The 20,052-nt window shown below is 49.6% G+C and overlaps 1 protein-coding gene across 4 annotated transcripts in view; it reads left to right on the top strand.

Moving 5' to 3' along the window:
* The window catches only part of clstn1 (calsyntenin 1), a 36,138-nt gene that overhangs the window by 11,654 nt on the left and 4,432 nt on the right, over positions 1-20,052 (top strand). The window contains exons 2-16 of one of the 4 annotated variants that reach the window (XM_029247880.1): positions 5,243-5,365; positions 6,936-6,965; positions 9,037-9,232; positions 9,800-10,008; positions 10,416-10,565; positions 10,945-11,130; positions 11,502-11,750; positions 12,646-12,767; positions 13,738-13,900; positions 14,725-14,775; positions 16,141-16,298; positions 16,387-16,535; positions 17,712-17,944; positions 18,237-18,407; positions 19,037-19,182. In XM_029247880.1, coding sequence (XP_029103713.1) covers positions 5,243-5,365; positions 6,936-6,965; positions 9,037-9,232; positions 9,800-10,008; positions 10,416-10,565; positions 10,945-11,130; positions 11,502-11,750; positions 12,646-12,767; positions 13,738-13,900; positions 14,725-14,775; positions 16,141-16,298; positions 16,387-16,535; positions 17,712-17,944; positions 18,237-18,407; positions 19,037-19,182 — 2,336 coding nt within the window. The remainder of the gene's footprint in view (positions 1-5,242; positions 5,366-6,935; positions 6,966-9,036; positions 9,233-9,799; positions 10,009-10,415; positions 10,566-10,944; positions 11,131-11,501; positions 11,751-12,645; positions 12,768-13,737; positions 13,901-14,724; positions 14,776-16,140; positions 16,299-16,386; positions 16,536-17,711; positions 17,945-18,236; positions 18,408-19,036; positions 19,183-20,052) is intronic. The other 3 variants (XM_029247885.1, XM_029247886.1, XM_029247887.1) reach the window with 3 other exon arrangements.

Genomic DNA, 20,052 nt, shown 5'->3' with positions numbered 1-20,052 from the left:
GGTCCTTGTGGCCAGAGCCCAGAACAAGAGGATCAAAGAAAAAGGGAGAAAATAATAACAATAACAGGAAAAATGATGAGGGAGAAGGGGGCCGAAAATGTGCATTATTATGTATCATTATGTATTAACTACTTTCAACATTTGGCTCTAAATGGATGTAAAGTTATCCGGATCACTTGTGATGTTGTATACTTGGTTTTCAATTCGGGATTGAGGAGGTAATTCCTCACATTACCCATGAGGCGAAGGGGCTCTCCGATGGTGTCCGATGGATGACGGTTGAACAGAAGATATGCGAGTCCTCCAGGAGGCCCTTCTGATGAAGACCGCTAAATTCTTTGGCTCGAGTTCCTGGAACAACATTGCCTCCCGCGGCCCACCTCGTGCCCCCCCAAATGCCCGGGTCTGGTGCTTTATGTGCCCTCTGGGCCCAGAGTGTGACCTTGTAGGTGTGTGAAACCAGAGCACACTGTGGTGGTGGACTCTGCTGACCCTACAAGAACATAATGGGTGGAAGGATTGCATTCCATGCATAGTGTTCAGACCTAGCACACTGTGTGTGTGTGTGTGTGTGTGTGTGTGTGTGTGTGTGTGTGTGTGTGTGTGTGTGTGTGTGTGTGTGTGAGAGAAAGAGGCTTCAGTGTCATTCATCTTCTGGATGTAGTAGTGGGCATTTAGGAACATTTCAGCATTTTCTCACAATTATGAAAGTTGCATTTCCACTTAATCTTTTATTTGCAAATAACTAAGGAGTTCACTAACATTATTATTATTATTATTATTATTATTATTATTATTATTATTATACTGGGTTGCCTGAGCGAAGGTGTTTGATGTTGAAAGACCCGAAATACCCAGTGACTCCAGGTCACATCACTGACAGGGTGTCCCAGCGCATCCACAGGATTATTATTATTATTATTATTATTATTATTAGGGGAAGTGCATTGCTGTGTGTGGGCAACTTTTATGGGCCCCATGGAGATGCATGTTTGTGAGGCAGTGGAACTTGCCCCCTCCTCATGGCTTGTTTACCTTCCTCAGCAAAGTGGGGTCTCACTGTGGGGGTCCGTCTGGAGTCCTCAGGGGTCTCATTATCATTCATTCACTTCCACCCATTTGCAAAGTAGAGCAACTTCACTGATGCATTCAGGCGGCCAGAAGGGTAGTAAAAACGGAACTTGTCTAGACCAAGAGGTTCCCAAAGGCAAAGGGGCATTGAGCCCATGTCCATTCTTGGTGGAGCAAAGTCCCTTCAGAAAGTTGAGTCCTCAACTGTAGGAGTACAGTGGCTAAAGCCTTAATAATGTATCGTGAGTGTGATGGGTGCTGAATCGGTGTACGGTACCATAGTACAGTGGGTATAGCCCTAATGGAAATAACACACAAGCAGAGCTGTGCAGTGAGTAGAACGTTCCAGAATGACCTGAGAATGGAGGTGATTGTAAAGCCAGATCTCTGTGGGCGTGATGGCGTTCGCGCAGAGCGGTCCACGTGTCGAGGACGTGGGACTGTCCGTTTCCTCCTTGCGTTTCACATCGCTCGTGGTTCTGCTGGGGTTCGAGGTGAGCAGATGCTCGTATCCCATGAGCGTTGTGTCAGTTGGTTCCCCATCATCTGACCGCTCCCTAAGATGGTTAATAGGCGCTCGTTATGAACCGGACTCGTTGGTTTTGTTGGTTGGACGAACACGGTAATTACTTCCGTCCATCCTTCTGCTTTGTGGTTGTGGCGCAGAACTTTGGGTCGTGTGGGCGGCCGGGATGCGGTTCCGTCCTGCTTCTCCCTCTGAAGTCAGACACCCCCGCTGACACACGACTTCTGCAGACGTGCTCACGCGGTCGTTAGGGACCATCTTGAGTACATGTGACGACGTTCAAGGAGATTCCAGAGGCTTAAAGTGAAGGAAAAAAATGTCGAGAGCCATTAATGCACACGTGTCCCCTCACCGCGGTAAGATCTGTGCGTTTTCACCCGCACATCTGGAATCCATGACCCTCATTGGTTCCTGTGTTCTTTGAGGTGACCGTTGAGGTGACCACTGAGGTGACACCCTGCAAAGGTTCATGTGACCGTTGCCATTCATCTGTCAGCAGATGGCAGGCCTGGTGAACTCGAACCCCGCTGACCGATGACGACCTCATGGTGAACTCACCACGCTGCATCATTACCACGGCTGGAAAAGCAGTTACTGCACGGTGGGACCTCGTACCCCCGGCGGGAATGAAGAAGAACTTTCCATCGGAACCTCATTCCCAAGTGTAGAAAAGGGCAGAAGAAAATGTTCAAGGAGCCTCAGGTTCCACCTCATTGTCACTTAGGAACCATTTCACGTCAAGGAGGTCGAGCAGGAGAACTTCTCATGGTGTCTCTTCAGAGCACTTTGCGTGTGGAACCTAGGATGTGGGATGGAGATGTAGATTTGAAACGGTTCTGAGTCAGAGATGAGGCAGGTTATGGGTTTGAGATGGTTTCAGGTTTGAGATGACCCCCCCCCCCTTTGTTGGATCCTTCCCCACTCAGTCCCCCCCCCCAGGTGCCATGCCATGTCATCAGCAGTGCGCACCGTTGCCCGGTCACTGTCACTGTTACTGCCCTCTCGTCTCAGCGGGAGGCCGTGAGCAGCGCTACTGTCAGTAATTGAGCTACTTCAGATGGTGTCGTGTGCAGGACTCGAACCCGTCGCCTAACGCATCCTGACAGCTGCCCTCCTCTTCCCGCTGAACACGGCACTGAAACGGAGCCGCTGGAGGAGCTGAAGGATCGACCCCTGCAGAATGAGATACGCTGCAGCCGGACACCCACGGCCCCGGGTGCGAGAGCGCCGCTCCTCATCGGGATGCTTTGCTGGGACGCGTCATTTTCATTTCAAACGATGGGCTCCGTCCTCCGGGAGGGTGGTGAGAGCTCGCAAGCGGCGCATACATTACGAATTACAATGTTTGGGGGCTGTTTTTGTGCTCCCGAGGCGATGAGCAGTCCCAGCAGCCCCTCCAGACGGCGTTCGCGCCGCATCTGGGTATAAATATGAATTTTTTTTACCATTGAATCATCTGCAGTGTGTGACTTGTTCATGCTTCACACTGCTGTGGGATTTTTTTGGTTCAACTCATGTAATTTTACCCCTTTAAAGGCAGCAGTGTGAACATTCCTTCTGTTATCTATAGGCACTTGTCCAGTGCAGGCTCATGGGGGTCCAGAGCCTATCCTGGAAGCATAGGGTGTGAGGTAGGGTACACCTTGTGCGGGACACCTGTCCACCGCTGGACAGTCAAACGCACAAACATACACACTAAGGGCAACGTGCAGTCACCAGTTCACCTGGAACACTCATCTTTGGAATGTGGGAGGAAACCAGAGCACCTAGAGGAAACTCACCCGGACGCAAGGATAACATGCAAAGTCCACACAGACTTAGCTGGATTCAAACCCATGTCCAAATCCACAGCTGTGCCACGTTGGACATCTTACAGTGCTTTTTACTGTAGTATATGTAGTAATTTACTTCTTTGACTAAGGAAATACTGGTCACTTATGGTCACTGAGTTCAGTCACAGAGCCCCTCCTGGTGCTTGAACCGCTAACCTTGTGGTTCCACCTTTGTTCATATGGAAACTTGCTAGGGCACACACTGGCCCTAAAGCAGCACGGAGAATGTTCTGGTTTGTTTATTGTGTGGGGAAAAATGGGTCATGGATCTTCCTGAGGGTTGGGTTGGGTTGGGTTGTGGGGGGGGGGGGGCGGCTGCTGACAATGGGGGGGGGGGAGGCAGTGAGAACACCAGATGGAACAGCAGCTTCACATCTTCACATGTGCTGTGCTCGGGCGAGCTGATGATGTCACTCGTCCCCAAAGTGGACCGGTTCCAGCGCTCGCCCAGCATGTGTTGCTGTTGGGGTGAAGACGGGGCATCTGCTGCTGGGATGTCCCTTTCCTGGATCCCTCCCAAGGAGGACGTGTGATTTGCGGTCCACATGTACCGCGGTAGAACCGGTTCTGAGCAGCAGGACAAAGAGCTGATCTCAGCTTGGTGTGGTGCCGCCGATTGGTCCAAACAGCACCAGGCGCTGGCGGGACCCGTGTGAAAGATGTCAGCGACACCTGGCAGGGCTCATTTGTCCTTGATCTGAAGGTCCACCTTATCCACTGTGCAGCAGGGGGCGCAGTAGTGATGTCACTTATGAATTTTTCCCAGCCTGCATCTTTGCTGTTTCTACAGCCGCAGAGGTCGTTTTATTTAAAGTTTTGCCCTGAACATCAACATCCTCCAAAAAGTGCTCAGCTGTGGAAATGGAGAAGATGTGAATAGAGTAAATTGCATGTTATCAAAGCTGAATTTCCAGGCTACACTTACTGGCCACTTTATTAGGTACAGGTAGCTAGTCCCAGTTGGGGCCCCCTTTTAACTCCAGAACTTTGAACTGAATTCAGCGACAAGGTGCTGGACACATTGTGCATTCCTCTTGGTCCATGTTGGCCAAACAGCTTCACTTGGTTTCTGTGGGTTTTTTGGCAGCTCCTTCATTCTGTCGACATCACATTCAAGCTCATCCCAGCAAAACCTCTATTGGCTTCGAAGGTTATGACTGTGCAAATCATGGTAGCAAAGTAAAGGCACTGTTCTGTATGTGGAACCATCCTGAGATGATGTGTGCTTTGTGACCTGGCACATTATCCTGCTGAAAGTATCAGAAGTATGAGAAGTGCTAAACTGCCCCTGAAAGGATACTCCTTCTCAGTAATATTACCCATTGCATTACACTGCCACCACCAGTCTGTACCATTAACACCAGGCTAAACGGATCCCTGGATTCATCGTTTTTATGCTAATTTCAGACATTACATCAGCACGTAGCTACAGAAACTGGGATTTGACAGAACGGGCAACGTTGTTTCACTCTTCAGCCATACGGATGTGATGATCACATTCCCACTGGAACTTCTTCTTCTGAGTTCACAGGACATGGGGTGAGGTGTACCAAATAAAGTTCCCGGTTGATTGGCAAAAGTGGTTTTTAAGGTACAATCAAAAGTGATGAGAAGTTTTCTGGTCTTAGTTGTGTTTATAAGTTGAGCGGTCAGTTGGTGTGTTACTAGGTTTTATCCTTTGGAGGGACAATAGATGGTTGCTTTGCATAACCTGTGTGTAAACATTTGTTACGGTCGATAGTGGGAACTCTGGTCTTGGTTGTAGCTGAAATGTCCCGTGAGACAACTGATCATCTCTCTCTCATGTCTCCAGTGAACAAGCACAAGCCCTGGATCGAGACTGCCTACCACGGTATCGTGACGGAGAACGATGACAAGGTTCTGTTGGACCCACCGCTCATAGTGCTGGACAAAGACGCACCACTCCGCTACGCAGGTGAGACACCGCTCTTCTATCTTCATCACTTTGACCCCCAGGGAGGAGCACAACAGCAGCTGTGGGTGTCACCCAACTCTCTATCGCCCCCTCTGGGCAACGCCTACACCCTATGCGTGGTCTACTGGGGATTATGAAGGTACAGGTGAACTGGCAGCTGTGGAGAACTACAGCACTTCTGCTGCCTCTTCTGGGGAAGATAAAGATCTACATATCACATACAAATATATTACATAAATGTCCACATATAAATATACAGATATCAAACATAATGCAAATAATTATAGCACATAAATATCTACCACATAAATGTCCATATATCAAATATAAATACCCATATTTAAATATCCACATATATCACATTTAAATATCTACTTATACATTTCACACACAAATACCCATATATCACATATAAACATCTGTATCATATGAGTATCTTACTTAAAAATACCCGCTTTTCACATGTAAATGTGTCATATAAATACCCACACTTAAATGCCTATATATCACACAAAAAATCTATACATGTAATGTAGGTAAATATGACATAAAATTCCAGCTTTTCACATATAAATATATACATAAATACCCTAATATAAATACATGTTACAAATAAATATCTATACAAAATATTAATTTCTTATCAAAAATACACCCTTTTCACATAAACAGTCCTGTGTCACGTGTCAATGTCCACAAGGCCTGTGGGTCAACATGTCCTTGTCTCTGACTATTGATTCTCTGGTTCCTGTGGTTGTCTGCTGACGAGCAATTGACCTCCCAAGGACATAAGTCCCACAATGCTGTTGGTGTGCCGAGTGATCAAGAGGACCCAGCCATCGGAAGTGTGTGTTCGAGTGCGCGTGAGTGTGTGTGTGTGGGGGGCGTTACGGTGCGGCGGCAGGAGGTCCAGAGCCGTGTTCTTACACAGTGTCCCCTTCTGCTCAGTAGCCTGTAGAATGTCACGACCCCCGTCTCATATCATCACAGACAGTTGAATTACACATTTTGGAAGATGCAAACATTTTCCGGTCAATTTACGAGGGTGAGATGAAGTGTATCTGCGATATATACCCTTCGACTTACCCTCACGTTTGTTTTTAGTGGCGTTTTCTTCATCGTCGTCTACGCTATTTTCTTTTCTCTCCGTTGTGCACCAAGCGCAGCCTGTTTTTACCTTCCCAGCCAATAGATGGCAGTAAAGAGCAGCGGGGGACCACTTTAGTTCAACTCTCCTCCACAGCGTTTACAGTGTGACCTTCTACGTTATCCTGTGTCGTGTTCCAGAGAGCCAGTGATCGGTAACAAGACCATTTATGAGATTAAGCAGGGAACACACTTCTGGACTCGGTTGTGTTTGCAAGTTTTATGCGTTTCTGTCTCCTAGAAACTCGTAGTGGTTCCTGCTGAGAAAACATGACGCGGGTGCAAAGACGTGCACTTCTCCCGGAAAACATTTGGGCTTCTAATTAAGGGGCCCGCTCTGAAGCAAGGCATTATTGGTAGCCTGAGACACCGGAGTGCAACTTGTGCGCCTACTGACCCCTGCCTGTCTTCTTTCCCCTTGTAGAGAGGTTTGAGGTGACCGTGACCAGGGCAGGTGATGACCGTGCACTCCTCCCATGAGCTGAGCTGTGTTAACGCACTAACTGTCCCCGCACCCCCCAGCTCCACCTGCCTCCTTCTGTTTCCCTTTGCTTTGTCCACCCACAGTCCTCGAACCGCCTGCCAGCTGGATGAAGACCCATACCGATTGCCCGTATGGGATGTGCGCGTAGAGCTCGACTCCGTGTGCGTTTGGGTTGCGGCTCCAAGGAAACGCTGCCCTTATCTTAAATCACTCCAACAGTGTAGATTTCACACTTTACAGGCAGCAGGTGGCATAGCAGTTAAGAGTCTTCTTTAAAGCTGCAAGAACCCTGGTTCGAATCCCACCTTGTGCTGTTGTGCTCTTCATCAAGGTACTTCCCCTGCACTGATAAAATAAAAACTTGAACCTGTGATCTTCGGGTCCAAGGGCAGCAGCGCTCACCACTATGCTACCAGCTGCCCTCGGAACTTTATTAATCCTGAACCGAATGGTGCGGCTTAATGTTATGTAACCACTAACGACCACAAATAGACTCGAACCCTCAAGTTTCTGATCCAAAGTCAGACACCTTATCTGTTAGGTTGGTTATAATATCATAATATTTAACAATAAATGTAGAAGTAAGGAAGTGTTGTCAGTAGCGTAGTGATTAGAGCTGTCGCTGTCCTCTCAAAGGGCCCGGGTTTGAATCCTATCATGTGCTGTTGTGCCCTTGATCGCGCTACAGTGCCACGAGAAAATATTTTCCCGCTTTTTTATTTCCTCAATTATTGCAAATATTTTTTTACATGCAATGTTTTCAGGTCTTCCAACAAAATCGATTGTTGGATCAAAGGAACCTGAGAGAATAAATAACACATTTTTGATTTATTTTATTTATTTAGTGAACGGTGTTCTGCCACACCAGCTGTCGCTGTGTGAAACAGCATTTATCCCTTATTTAACCGTTTACATTTCACTGGTTGTGCCACCTTTAGCTGCAATGACTGCAACCAAACAATCCCTGTAATTCAATGTTAGCCCTTCGCGGCACTGTGGAGGACATCTAGACCACTCAGAAGGTTTCTCAGCTCCTGCCACAGCATCTCAATCCGGCTTAGGTCTGGACTTTGACGAGTCCACTCCAAACTGTGCATTTTCTGTTTTGAATCGTTGTCTTGCTGCATGGATGGACGAATGACCAAACATTCTCATTAGAAATTTCCTGGTACAAAGCAGAATTAATGGTTCCTTCAGTCATGCAAAGTCATCCAGGTTCGGAGGCAGAAAGCATCCCCATAGCATTACTCTACCACCACCAGCAAGTTTCACTGTTCGTATAATGTTTTTACGGCTATGTTTGCTGTGTACCATTCCTAATAGAACCGCTGTTGTCCAAAAAGTCCCACTTTTGACTCGGTAATAGAGGAAACCAGGAAAGGGGTGAATACCTCGTGCCATTGTACTTACCTTGAACTGATAGAGTACAAGTTATCCTTCTATCTTAATGAGAGTGTTTGAGGAGGGAAGCGTTCACTGAATAACTCACCCAGGTTCTCATCCAGCACTTTTATTTGACCTCGTGTGCTGTTCTGGCCTAACAGCCCTGCGCAGACACACCTCCAGGACACAGAAAATATTCACATCCTCTGTGGTGTGTAAGGTTGTCCTTATCTGTGTCTGTCGTCCTTCATCCTTTGGCACCAGCAAAGTGCTCAGACTTCTGGGATTCGGTGCCCTGGCTTTGTCTCTGCAGTGCTGTTGGCTCTTGTTTATGGTCCTGTTCCTGCAAAGGACCCCCCCCCCCCTCCCCACTATGGAACGGCTGTCCGTGCACCCACCTGTTTGTCCACATGCATGACAATGCTTAGCGAATCACGTGACTCGGAAAGGATCCCTCTAACCCTGACCTCTGCTTCCCACCCGGCACAGTGCCTCTGACTTCCTCAGAAATTCTTGGTTTTTTTCATGGGTTTGTAAAGTGTGTGTGTTTTCTGCATCGGTGTTTCCATGGCCCTATTATGATTTTGGCAGTTTTGGTTTTTTCCTTTGAATGTTTCACGATCAAAGCCACAGCTAATGCCCCCTCCCTTCACCGCAGGTGAGATCTGCGGGTTCCGGGTCCACGGGCAGAACGTGCCCTTCGAGGTTGTCCTGGTGAACGGCAGCACAGGCGAAGGCGCCGTCCGGGCCAAGGAGAAGCTGGACTGCGAGCTACAGAAGGAGCACACGTTCACGATCCAAGCGTTCGACTGCGGCGAGGGTCCCGATGGCACCAACATGAAGAAATCCCACAAGTCAGTCCTGCTAGGAGGGGGCAGGGTGGGAAAATCGATTTGCAGGGTGGACAGCTGGTAATGTGGGGAAATCATACAGTGACCACTGGGGCAGCAGGTGGCGTAGTGGTTGAGGCTACTGTCTTGAACTCGAAGGACACGGGATTGAATCCCACCTCCTACTGTGGATCCCTTGACCAAGATGCTACATAGGGTTCCTTCCCTTATCCCTTCCCTTCTTGCTGTCCCAGCGGTAACAGACCCTTTGAACCTGAGAACCCAGTGCCTCTTGTGATGACATTGAACCCAAAGGTGGGGAACAGATGCCCGACTCCTGACCGCTGATGCGATCTGCCTTCTTGACGGTGTGTTGAGTGTCGCGGTGGGAACGTTGGCACTCAGGAGCCATTCGGTGAACTAGCACCCACTCGGTAACTGGATAATGTCACCGAGTGGAATGAGACACTCTTGGGAGAGAAATCGTCATCCGTGCCAGTTGGGTTCCTTAACCGCTATCTGCACTGATCCTCTTGCACACCTGCACGTAGTTTTTGAGTTGCAGCCTCACTTCCGTTTCCCACGCTCCAGGGCCACCGTGCACATCCAGGTGAACGACGTGAACGAGTACTCGCCCGCCTTCAAAGAGAAGTCCTACAAGGCAACGGTGGTCGAGGGCAGGAGGTACGACAGCATCCTGAGGGTGGAGGCTGTGGACGCCGACTGCTCCTTCCAGTTCAGCCAGATCTGCAGCTACGAGATCGTCACCCCCGACGTGCCCTTTACCATCGACAAGGACGGTGAGCGCCTTTCCGTGTTCTTGCCAAAAAAGAAGTCACTTTAGAGATGGTCCCTAAGCCCAAGTATCATTGAGCTTTCAAAGCGTTATCATCGTCCGAGTCGCAGGATCGATCCGTGTAAACAGGAAGGCAGTAATGCTCCGCCTGCACTGCCGCTTTGATGCTTCCCAATTCCTGCCTTGAAATACAATCTGCCCTGATTGTGGGCGACTCCCGCCAGGGTGTTGGTTTACTTTCCTCCGCCGCTCTCTTTGTGGGCCTTTCCAAAGCGTTGCACACCTGCAGCTCCGCTTTGTGTGCCGGGGGTCGACCCGAACCCTACCTTTGGCGGGAGTTGAAAGGAGAAGGTGGACCAGGCTGCTTAGATCATTTGACATGCATTCCCTCCCCCACCCCCACTCCACCAGGCTACATCAAAAACACAGAGAAGCTGAGCTACAGCAAGGAGCGCGTGTACAAACTGACTGTGACGGCCTACGACTGCGGCAAGAATCGCGCCACCGAGGACGTCCTCGTCAAGATTAGCATCAAGCCCACCTGCAAGCCCGGCTGGCAAGGTACCGCGGCTCGGGTTCGATTTCCCTCTGTGTGGGAGCGTCTCGGCAGCTCCGTTGTTCCTCTGAGAGTGTGTGGGTGGGTGTGTATGAGTCACAGAGGACAGTACTCAATACGCTGTTGTAAGCAGGACATCCGAGCCTAAGAGGGCACTTCAGAGACTTGAAGGCATGTGAACAAGACATCTGTGTGATACCTCTTGGAGTCTGATACTCACACACGCACGCATGCATGCACACGTACACACACATGCACACACACACACACACGCAGTATATGTAGATACACGCATAGATAGAGACACAGCTGGACAGATGAGCCCTATTAACCACAGAGGAAACTTCACGCTCACTGATTCTGCTCTTTTTTCCTCCTGACAAGGATGGAACAAGAGGATGGAGTATGAGCCGGGCACCGGAAGCCTGGCACTCTTTCCCAGCATGCACCTGGAGACTTGCGAGGAGCCAATCACTTCCATCCAGGCGCGGGTGGAGCTGGAGACGAGCCACATCGGGAAAGGCTGCGACCGAGACACCTACTCGGAGAAGTCCCTGCACCGTCTGTGCGGTTAGTCTTTCTCAGCAGCGAAGGGCACTTTACCACAGGGCTGTGTAAAATGGTCCACATTATTATAGCAATAACACTGATTTTACCATTACATATATAGACTACATAGTCTTTCCATTTATGACGGTCACATAGACTGTCTACCTGCGGGGGCTGTGGTCGAGTCAGTGTTTATCATGCAGGTTTGACCGTAAGGGGCTTCCAGTGTGGCTGCCCTGCGGCCCCAACGAGCGTTAATAAACAGCCTTGGGGGGGCTGTGTCATCAGGGTCACCTGAGTTCAAGATGTAGCCGACAGGTAAACTGGGAAACCCCTTCGCGGTATACTATAATCCAGCTACAAGCTGACCGTACCCTTTGGTCTAATGGCAGGGGCCACCTCCGGCACCGCGGAGCTCCTGCCCGCCCCCAGCAGCTCGGCCCACTGGACTGCCAGCCTGCCCACTGACAACGGGCACGACAGCGACCAGGTGTTCGAGTTCAACGGCACCCAGGCGGTGAAGGTCCCCGAGGGTGTGGTGAGCTCCAGTCTAGCCCAGCCCTTCACCATATCTGTGTGGATGAGGCATGGTCCCGGAGGCCAGGACAAGGAGACCATTCTGTGTAACTCGGATAAGACAGGTAGGAACCAGTGCCCATGGTCCCATCCAAAATGCAGATTAATTCATAAGCCACACCCACACTGGCTGTAACAGTAGGACAAGAGCGTACCATTCAGAAGTTCCCGCCTAACCTGCTAACTGAGACATAAGCCGCACCCACACTGACTAGTCAGAAAAAAGACAAGATGCCACCCTGCAGGTCCAAAAATTCACATTAATCCGTAAGCGCCACCGACTCGGACTCTTCGTTTCGGTTTTGATATTTCGTATCTGACCGTGACCCGAATTGCCCCCTCGAGCGAGAGACGATGACGCAGTCCGGCAGGGATAAGTGGCTCACGGCTGCCAGGCGTCCGTAGGGATGAGGCTTTTTGATCCGCCCCGTTGACCCTTCGTCCGGTCATGAGGCGGAGAGCGAGCGCTCGGTTTGATCGCGACAGACAGCTCCGCCCCCTCCGGCTCCCCAGCAGCTGTCGATCCCTACATCTCATGTGAACCCCAGCGTCCCGCCCCTGTGAATCTGTATATAAACCATCGGATTCTCTGGCCTTACATAAATGCGGTCAGGGTCACATCATGTGGACGTTTCATTTGTGTGTTTGCGTTTTGCAGTTGTCCTTGACTGTCGCCGTCGCTCCTGTGGATACTTGTATTTGGTGGTTTTTTTTTTTTTTTTTTTTTGCAAACTGGTACTTTAGTAAAACATATACATGTGGATGAACTGATTTCTTCTCTCATGAGCCTCTATTATTACTGAGATATAATATCAGAGCTCATTGCTGCTGCAGTTGCCGTTATGGTTAAATGTGGTGAAGCAGGGACAGCTGGGGGTGGAGGGGGCTGTAGTGTGTCCTGGGAGGTTGTTCACAGCCTCTCGCCCTTGCCACCCCCCCCACGGTCCCCCTGTCTGGCAGAGATGAATCGACACCACTACGCTCTCTACGTGCACAACTGCCGCCTGGTGTTCCTGCTGCGCCAGGAGCCGTCCGAGTCGGAGAGCTACAAGCCGGCCGAGTTCCACTGGAAACTGGACCAGGTGGGTTGGATTGGACCGGCGGGGGCAGCAGCACGATCACCAAGCTGCTCTGCTGAATAAAAATGGCTACATCAAAATTATTATTAATTATTAATTAATTAAATTTGCACTGGAGCACAAAGAGAACCAGACGGTGGGCAGAAGTACATGACCAATGCACGCAGCCTCCAGTTCTCGACACCAGTGCATTGTGGGTAGAAAAACGTGGGCAATTGCTGGAAAGTGCTTGGAGTTGCCACCTCCGGAGTCAGTCAGTGGTTTTCAGGTTTGAATCCCATCTCCTGCTGTGATGCCCTTGATCAAGGTACTTGCGCTGAACTGGTACAGTAAAAATTACCCTGCTGTACATGGGTAAATCAGTGAAAGTGGAAGAAAAAAAGGGGTTGAGGTGAAACCCCCGGGTCTTTACAGTCCAAATTGGTTCTTAGATGGGGAACCATCATGTAAAAGTTTGGACAGAACACCTGCACTGCCCACAAATCCACACCGAAATTCACAAAAAGAACAAAAATAAAGAAATGATTCTGGTGACGTATTTCGTATTTGTCACGATAACTATTGGATGGTACCCCCCTATTTGCGTTTCAGCACTTTTAGTTTGGTAGAGAAGATTCCTGCTAAAAGCTGTATTATTACGAGTAAAGTACACTGTTATTTACCCTACTAGACCTTGTTTCCAATCTCCTTTTCACTCTGAGCCACTAGATCCAGCAAGGAAATGGCCGGTTGGCATCAGGGGGTCTGACTCAGTATTGTGGCTTGTAGATTCAGTGTAATAATACTCAGTCATCTATTAATAGTTATAATAATCACGCTGTGTTGAGCCTAGGACTCACGGCCACATGGAACGTCACGGGTTGTTGCTGCTCTTTTTGGAACGATACTTGCAAAGGTGCAGCGCGGGTTCTGCTCCCGGGGCTTGAACCTGCAACCCTCCGGCATGCGACCCATAAGGCTTTGCTCTGCTCAGGTGTGCAACAAAGAGTGGCACCACTACGTGCTGAATGTGGAGTTCCCGACGGCGGCGCTCTTCGTGGACGGTGTGAGCCACGAGCCCTTCCTGGTGACCGAGGACTACCCCCTGCATGCCGCCAAGGTCCAGACGCAGCTCACCGTGGGCGCCTGCTGGCAAGGTACCGCAGCCGACCCGCACCCGCGTGCCATTGTGCTGGATTTATCGTAGAACAAATGTGAGCGACAGTTGCGGAAAGGTCACGTCTCATTGTGGCGAACGGTGGCAGCAGCAACGCTTCTCTTCGGACCGAAATGTTGGTAGAGGAGGGAGTTGCGCCCATGTCCGTTGACTGGAGTGTGTTTCGGTTACACTGATTTATGGGAACATACGGCCCAGGGCCTGTGTGGATGAGCTGTACGCGGGATGTGTAACCTGGCTCCTCATGTCAACAACAGCACAGTTACAAATTCTCATTGATGGAATCGTTCCGTGGTGTTTGATTTTTAATTCCATTTCCTTCACTTACCTGTTCTGTAAAATTTCACTTTACTGATGAGCAAATGTGACCTGTGTTTACCCACCGAGCCAATAGGTGGCAGTAAAACCACACCCAGACAGAGTAAGAATGTGGGACCGCCTAAATTCAACTCACTTCCCCGGTGTTTACAGCTCCACTCTATCGTTGCTGAGTATCAGAGATCAATAACATGATGAGGAACGCTGACCGTGTTCATGGGATGAATCAGTCAGCAATCGGCGTTCAGTCGGAGTTTGTGGAGACAACATATTATTAGTTTTTATTTCGTTACTCTAAGTTAATATTAAAATAGAAAATCTTTAAAAATGTTTCTATTTATTATAGCTGTTCAGATGAATGTCCGCAATATTCAGCTATGTGTGTGTGTGTGTGTGTGTGTGTGTGTGTGTGTGTGGGGGGGGGCAATCTATGTAAAGGCTCACTGACCCTTCCTGTCTCTCTGCTCTTCTGCTCTGCCCCTGCAGACAATTCTGGACACGATACAGACAATGAGACAAACGCAGACACTCTCACAGGTTCCTTCCCTGTTCTGTCCGTTGCTCAGCATGGAGTCCCAGCGCAGTCCTCCGAGGACCTGCCGCACGTTACCTGTGCATGTGTCACATTGACGGCATGACGCACTCCTCGCACCGTTGCCATGACGCTCTTCTTGCCTGTTGCTGTGTCCTGTGCTCCCTCCCCCGCCCTCCCTCCACCACGGATATCTTTACCGCTTTATACCATCTTCCATTACAGCCTCACTTCTGGGGACTCCAGAAAGACCCCATAGGACAGGTAGCAGTTAGTAGTAGTGCCTTTTGGGTAGATGTTTGCACCACTTCATTTCCATTTCAAATTATTATTATTATCGGCACCCTTTATCAATGCACCAAGGGGGCAAATTTGTGGGACTGAAAGGCACTCTGGGATATTGACTTGGAGACTCAGGACCAGCCCTCCAAAGTCCCAGAGGGCTGACCTTTGCTCTGCTGCGGTCACTGAATGGCGTTTCACAGTTCTTCACATTTCTTCAGGAAGGTGGAGGCCGAGGCACACGCTCTGGTTTGGCTTTGATCACGTTCAGGTTCCATTAAGATCTCAAAGTACATAATTTTTCTGAAGCACCAGTATAAATGCTGTGAGGAAAAAGTGAATCGAGAAAAGTACCCGAAGAATGAAACCTGTGCGATGCAGTCGAACATTCCATTCCATTTTGCTTGTGGCACATTGTGACTGTCACTCGGCATTCTGGGTGGGGGACAGAGGATGGGGGACAGGCTTCGGCCCCACCGGCCCCCACTTTGGAAGTGCCATCTGCATGATCACGGGCTACACGAGGTACACGCACAAAGACTTGCATGGCGACCTGCCAGAGCAGGTTCCACCCTTGGAGGAGCTGGTACAGATTTACATTAAGTCTGTCAGCACAGAGCATTCGTAACACGGTCATAAACGGGACCTGGACCTCATATGGGGCGGCAGTCTTACAGTAACAGAGTAATGACTGTAGAATTGTAGTAATTTGTATAATACTTAGTATGTTGCTTACATGTCAGCCAGTAACATAGTGGTTAACGATGCAGCCTGTGGACCTGAAGGTTGCAGGTTTAAGTCCCCAGAGTCCCCTCTCCTGCTGTGATACGCTTGATCAAGATACTTACCCTAAATAGCTCTGGTCAAAATGACCCAGCTGTACAAATGGGTACATCATCGTAGGGAGAGTAATGTCGTAAGTTGCTCTGTGTGTATTTCTCATGGCACATGATGGACGCTCTGTTGAGCTTCTTCGAATCATCTGTTTTGACAGTGGTTTAATGGCTCTGGATGGACTTAATGTAAAATTTTGGGCAAACGCGGTTTTTGAAGCTATCGCTGACTGTATTTCCCTCCGTCGCCTATAGGGGGCAGCATGCACATGTCGCAGTTCTTCCGCGGCAGCCTGGCCGGCCTCATGATCCGCAGCGGGAAGCTGGAGAACAAGAAGGTGATCGACTGCCTGTACACCTGCAAGGAAGGCCTGGACGTACAGCTGCCGGCGGAGGTGGCCGATTCGGTCCGGGTAAGCGGGTTCGGTAGTGGGACCTCGTTCTTGTGCCTCGGGAGGCGTGTCTGCTCTTGATCATGGCAACACCGTCTGTATCCACCAGGTGCAGTTCAGCCCCAGCCAGTCCTCCATAACCCTAGAGGGCGATGACATTGAGAGCTTCGACAAGGTCATGCAGCACATCTCCTACCTGAACTCGCGGCAGTTCCCCACGCCGGGAATCCGCCATCTGCGAATCTCCACCACGGTCAAGTACGTGTTCTCCCATCGTGGTTCCGAATTTTCCCTGACAAGTCTCTGAAAAGGAGCGTATATGAGGGCCGTACCAAACGTGCGCCAACAATATCCCATAAGGAACGATCAAGCAACGTGCGACGGCACCGAAATGTGTGCTATCGCAACGAACGTTTCCATCCGTCGTCTCGCACGGGAACGGAAAACGGAAAGTGTTTATATGCGAGTGCGGAAAAAAGATAGCCGACGGCTGTTTTGCGGCGATTGACTTTCCTACAAAGGACAAATTCGTGCACACGGAGGCACCTGCATGAGCGCCAGCAGTGCCAGTCAATTCATGAAGCTGTTCAAACATGCAGAAATCGCTGGTACGCCCCCCTACTGGTCACTCACAGACCGTCTCTAACAAGTAAGGGAAAAATCGTGAGAGAATCAACACATCGTCAGAGAGAATCAACACATAAGAACGAGAGAAATAGCAGATTGCGGTGGAGTTACTTGAACGGTTAACACTTGCTGCGGTAACAAAGCATAACAGGGCAGTTTTACTTCATTAATCACTCTGCTATACTGTGCAGCTGTCTACCTGCACTCGTTCTGCTCCTCTCTAGCTACAACGTACTGTACATCTAACAAATGCTCACACACAAAACATGTACATATCAGTGTTCACGACTTCACTCAACTTGTAATTCAGAACAACAGAATGAAGACTAGAAATCAATGAAAACAATGTGAATGGACTGACATTCAATGGACATGGTTTGGACAGTCCAGACAGGGACATGATCACTGAGTATAACAGGTGGAACTAGCAAACGGGCTGATGGAAGGAGGGGGTAACCGAACTGAACTCAGCACGAGACAAACTGTAACGGAACTGAAGACCTCATGGTGCTCCTGGTCTTGCACCGCTCAACTGTCCAGAGGTCCAAATTCAGTCCTTGTAAATGCATAAAAACATTTTGTAAACTGAAGTAGGGATATTAAATGAAACTCTCGTAAATTCGAAGCCTTCAGTCTTGGTGTGACTGTAATTTTAGGCATTTATTGGCCATTCCAATATTGGTACAGTCCTTACAGGACCACAAATCCAGAGACGAGAAGTTCTCTCGTCTAGGACAGGAGCTTCTTCGAATCATCAAGGGTTTGTTGGGCGTCTCTCTCTGATTGCATCTCTTTCCCATCCTCAAGGTGCTTCAACGAAGAGGCGTGCGTTGCAGTGCCAGACGTCGAGGGTTACGTGACCGTGCTGCAGCCAGACGAGCCCAGGATCAGCCTGAGTGGCATCGACCACTTTGCCCGCGGTGCCGCCGAGTTCGAGAGCGTCGGAGGCGTGACCCTCTTTCCCGAGCTGCGCATCGTCAGCACCATCACCCGCGAGGTGGAGCCGGAGGCCGAGAGCGAAGGCGACAACGACCCCACGGGTACGGCTGCGGATTACCGCTGATGGAATTGGGTTGGGGGTCGGTAGCGCAGGGAGGAACTAGCTGGAGGTCAACGGACCGTGGTAGGAAGGTATAGGAATCTTCGGGGTTGTTCCTTGTGCTGTGTCCTTCTCGGGATGTTCTCCACACGTCCTACAGGAAAGGGACCGAAGAGAATCGTGGGAACTACTGACTGCTGGTGCCATGGTTGGATGAGCTGCCTGGAGCCGTGGGTGTGTTGTTTGTACTTTGGACAGAATGACTCACGGCATCTCATGTTCCTGTCCCTCAGTACAAGAGTCGGTGGTGTCGGAGGAGATCATGCACAACCTGGACATGTGCGAGGTCACGGCCGTGGGGGAGGAGCTGGACGCTGAGCATGAGAGCCTGGGGGTGGACCTGACACAGGTCCAGCAGCGCGGCCTGGAGGCGAGCTCCTCCAACGTGGGCATGATCATCACAGGTCTGACCAATCACATTCTTCTCGAAGGGAGGGGCTTTTCATGACTTTGTCCTGTCTGGACATGAGCATTGCAAGTCTGGCCAATCACCTTGTTGTAACTGGGCGGGGTTTGATAACAGCTTGTCCAAAATGAGCAAGGTCACGACACGTCTGGCCTTCCCTGTTGAGCTTTACTGAAGGGTTGGAGATGAACTCATCCAATCAGGGCTTGACTTGTCACAGGTCTGCCCAATCACTTTCTAGTTGTAAAGCAGGGTTGGATAAGAGCTTGTCCAGTTTGGCAATGAGCATGATGAGTCTGGCCAATCACGTTGTTCTTTTGAGAAGGGGCGGAGATGAGCTCAGCCAGTCGGGGTGTGACGTGCCACAGGTCTGGCCAATCACGTTCTTCGTGGGAGGTCCTGATGATAAGCTTGCGGCCAGTCACACTGTAGGAGAAAAACTGGCAAATTCCTACGTGAGGTGGCAAACTGATGCTGTACCCTTGAAGGAGGACCTTAATCTGATTTTCTTCTGCTGATAAATTGTTCATTTTTTGGGTTGAGGCATTAAAAAGAAGCCGCCTTGCGTGAATATCACAAAATGTGGAAACGTCAAGCGTCTACTTTCCCTACACTTCTTCCCTCCAGGTGTGAACACCATGGCCAACTACGAGCAGCTCCTGCACCTGATCCGCTACAGGAACTGGAACACGGAGGCGCTCTTCGACAGGAAGTTCAAACTTGTCTGTTCCGAGCTCAACGGACGCTACGTTAGCAACGAATTCAAAGTGGAGGTAGGAGCTTGTTCACGCCTGCCGGGGGTTCGAAGGTCACACTGACCTTGACAGGTCTAATGGGGTATGAATGGGCTCTCTAACGGAACAAACTTCTATGGAATGATCGACACACCTGACCTGGCTGAAAAGTGGTCCCAATGTCTGAACAAATAGCAAGGACCTTCCAGTCCTGTTGGCGGCTGGGTTGCGTTCTGGTTTGTCATCAGTCTTTCCACAAATAGACGCTCAAATGCTGAAGGGACGGCCAAACAGGACAGGGGGTTCTGCTCAGATTAGCAATTTCATCGTGGCTGCACCATCCATACTGATGTCTGTAGGGTGAAACTATGGCGCTGCATAGCAGATCTTACAAACTAGGACGTCTGGAACATCTTGGCTGGAACCCCATGCTGCAGTTTCTTTGGTTCCAACACAACCCAGCAGCTGCTGATGTGTGAGGAGGCTGAGATTGTCTTCAATGACACGGTTCCTTTGAGAAGTGATCAGGATTAGTCTGTCCTGTGTTTTAACGCACCTACTCATGCGATGAACGTTGGTGCATAAAGAGGAAAGAAATAAACTAGGTTTACTTAAGACATTTACATTTATGTTTATTCACTTAGCAGATGCTTTTCCCCAAAGCGACTTCCCATGGATGCTATGTAGCCTTACTAACCCACACACCTTATTCACCAAGGCGACTTACGCTGCTAGATACACTACTTACACTGGGTCACTCATAATTACATGGATCACATGTCTGCAGCTATGTCTCTTCCTCCTAATGTAATGTACAAATTGTATTTTCTATGAGATGTACTTCACTTTGGAGAAAAGCGTCTGCTAAATGAATAAATGTAAATGTAGATGGCCCATGATTGTGTGTTT

Source organism: Scleropages formosus, chromosome 2 (assembly GCF_900964775.1).
Source record: "Scleropages formosus chromosome 2, fSclFor1.1, whole genome shotgun sequence".
Classification (NCBI taxonomy): Eukaryota; Metazoa; Chordata; class Actinopteri; order Osteoglossiformes; family Osteoglossidae; genus Scleropages; species Scleropages formosus.
The sequence above is the reverse complement of the archived record's forward strand: the minus strand, read 5'-3'. Positions and strand labels throughout refer to the sequence as shown.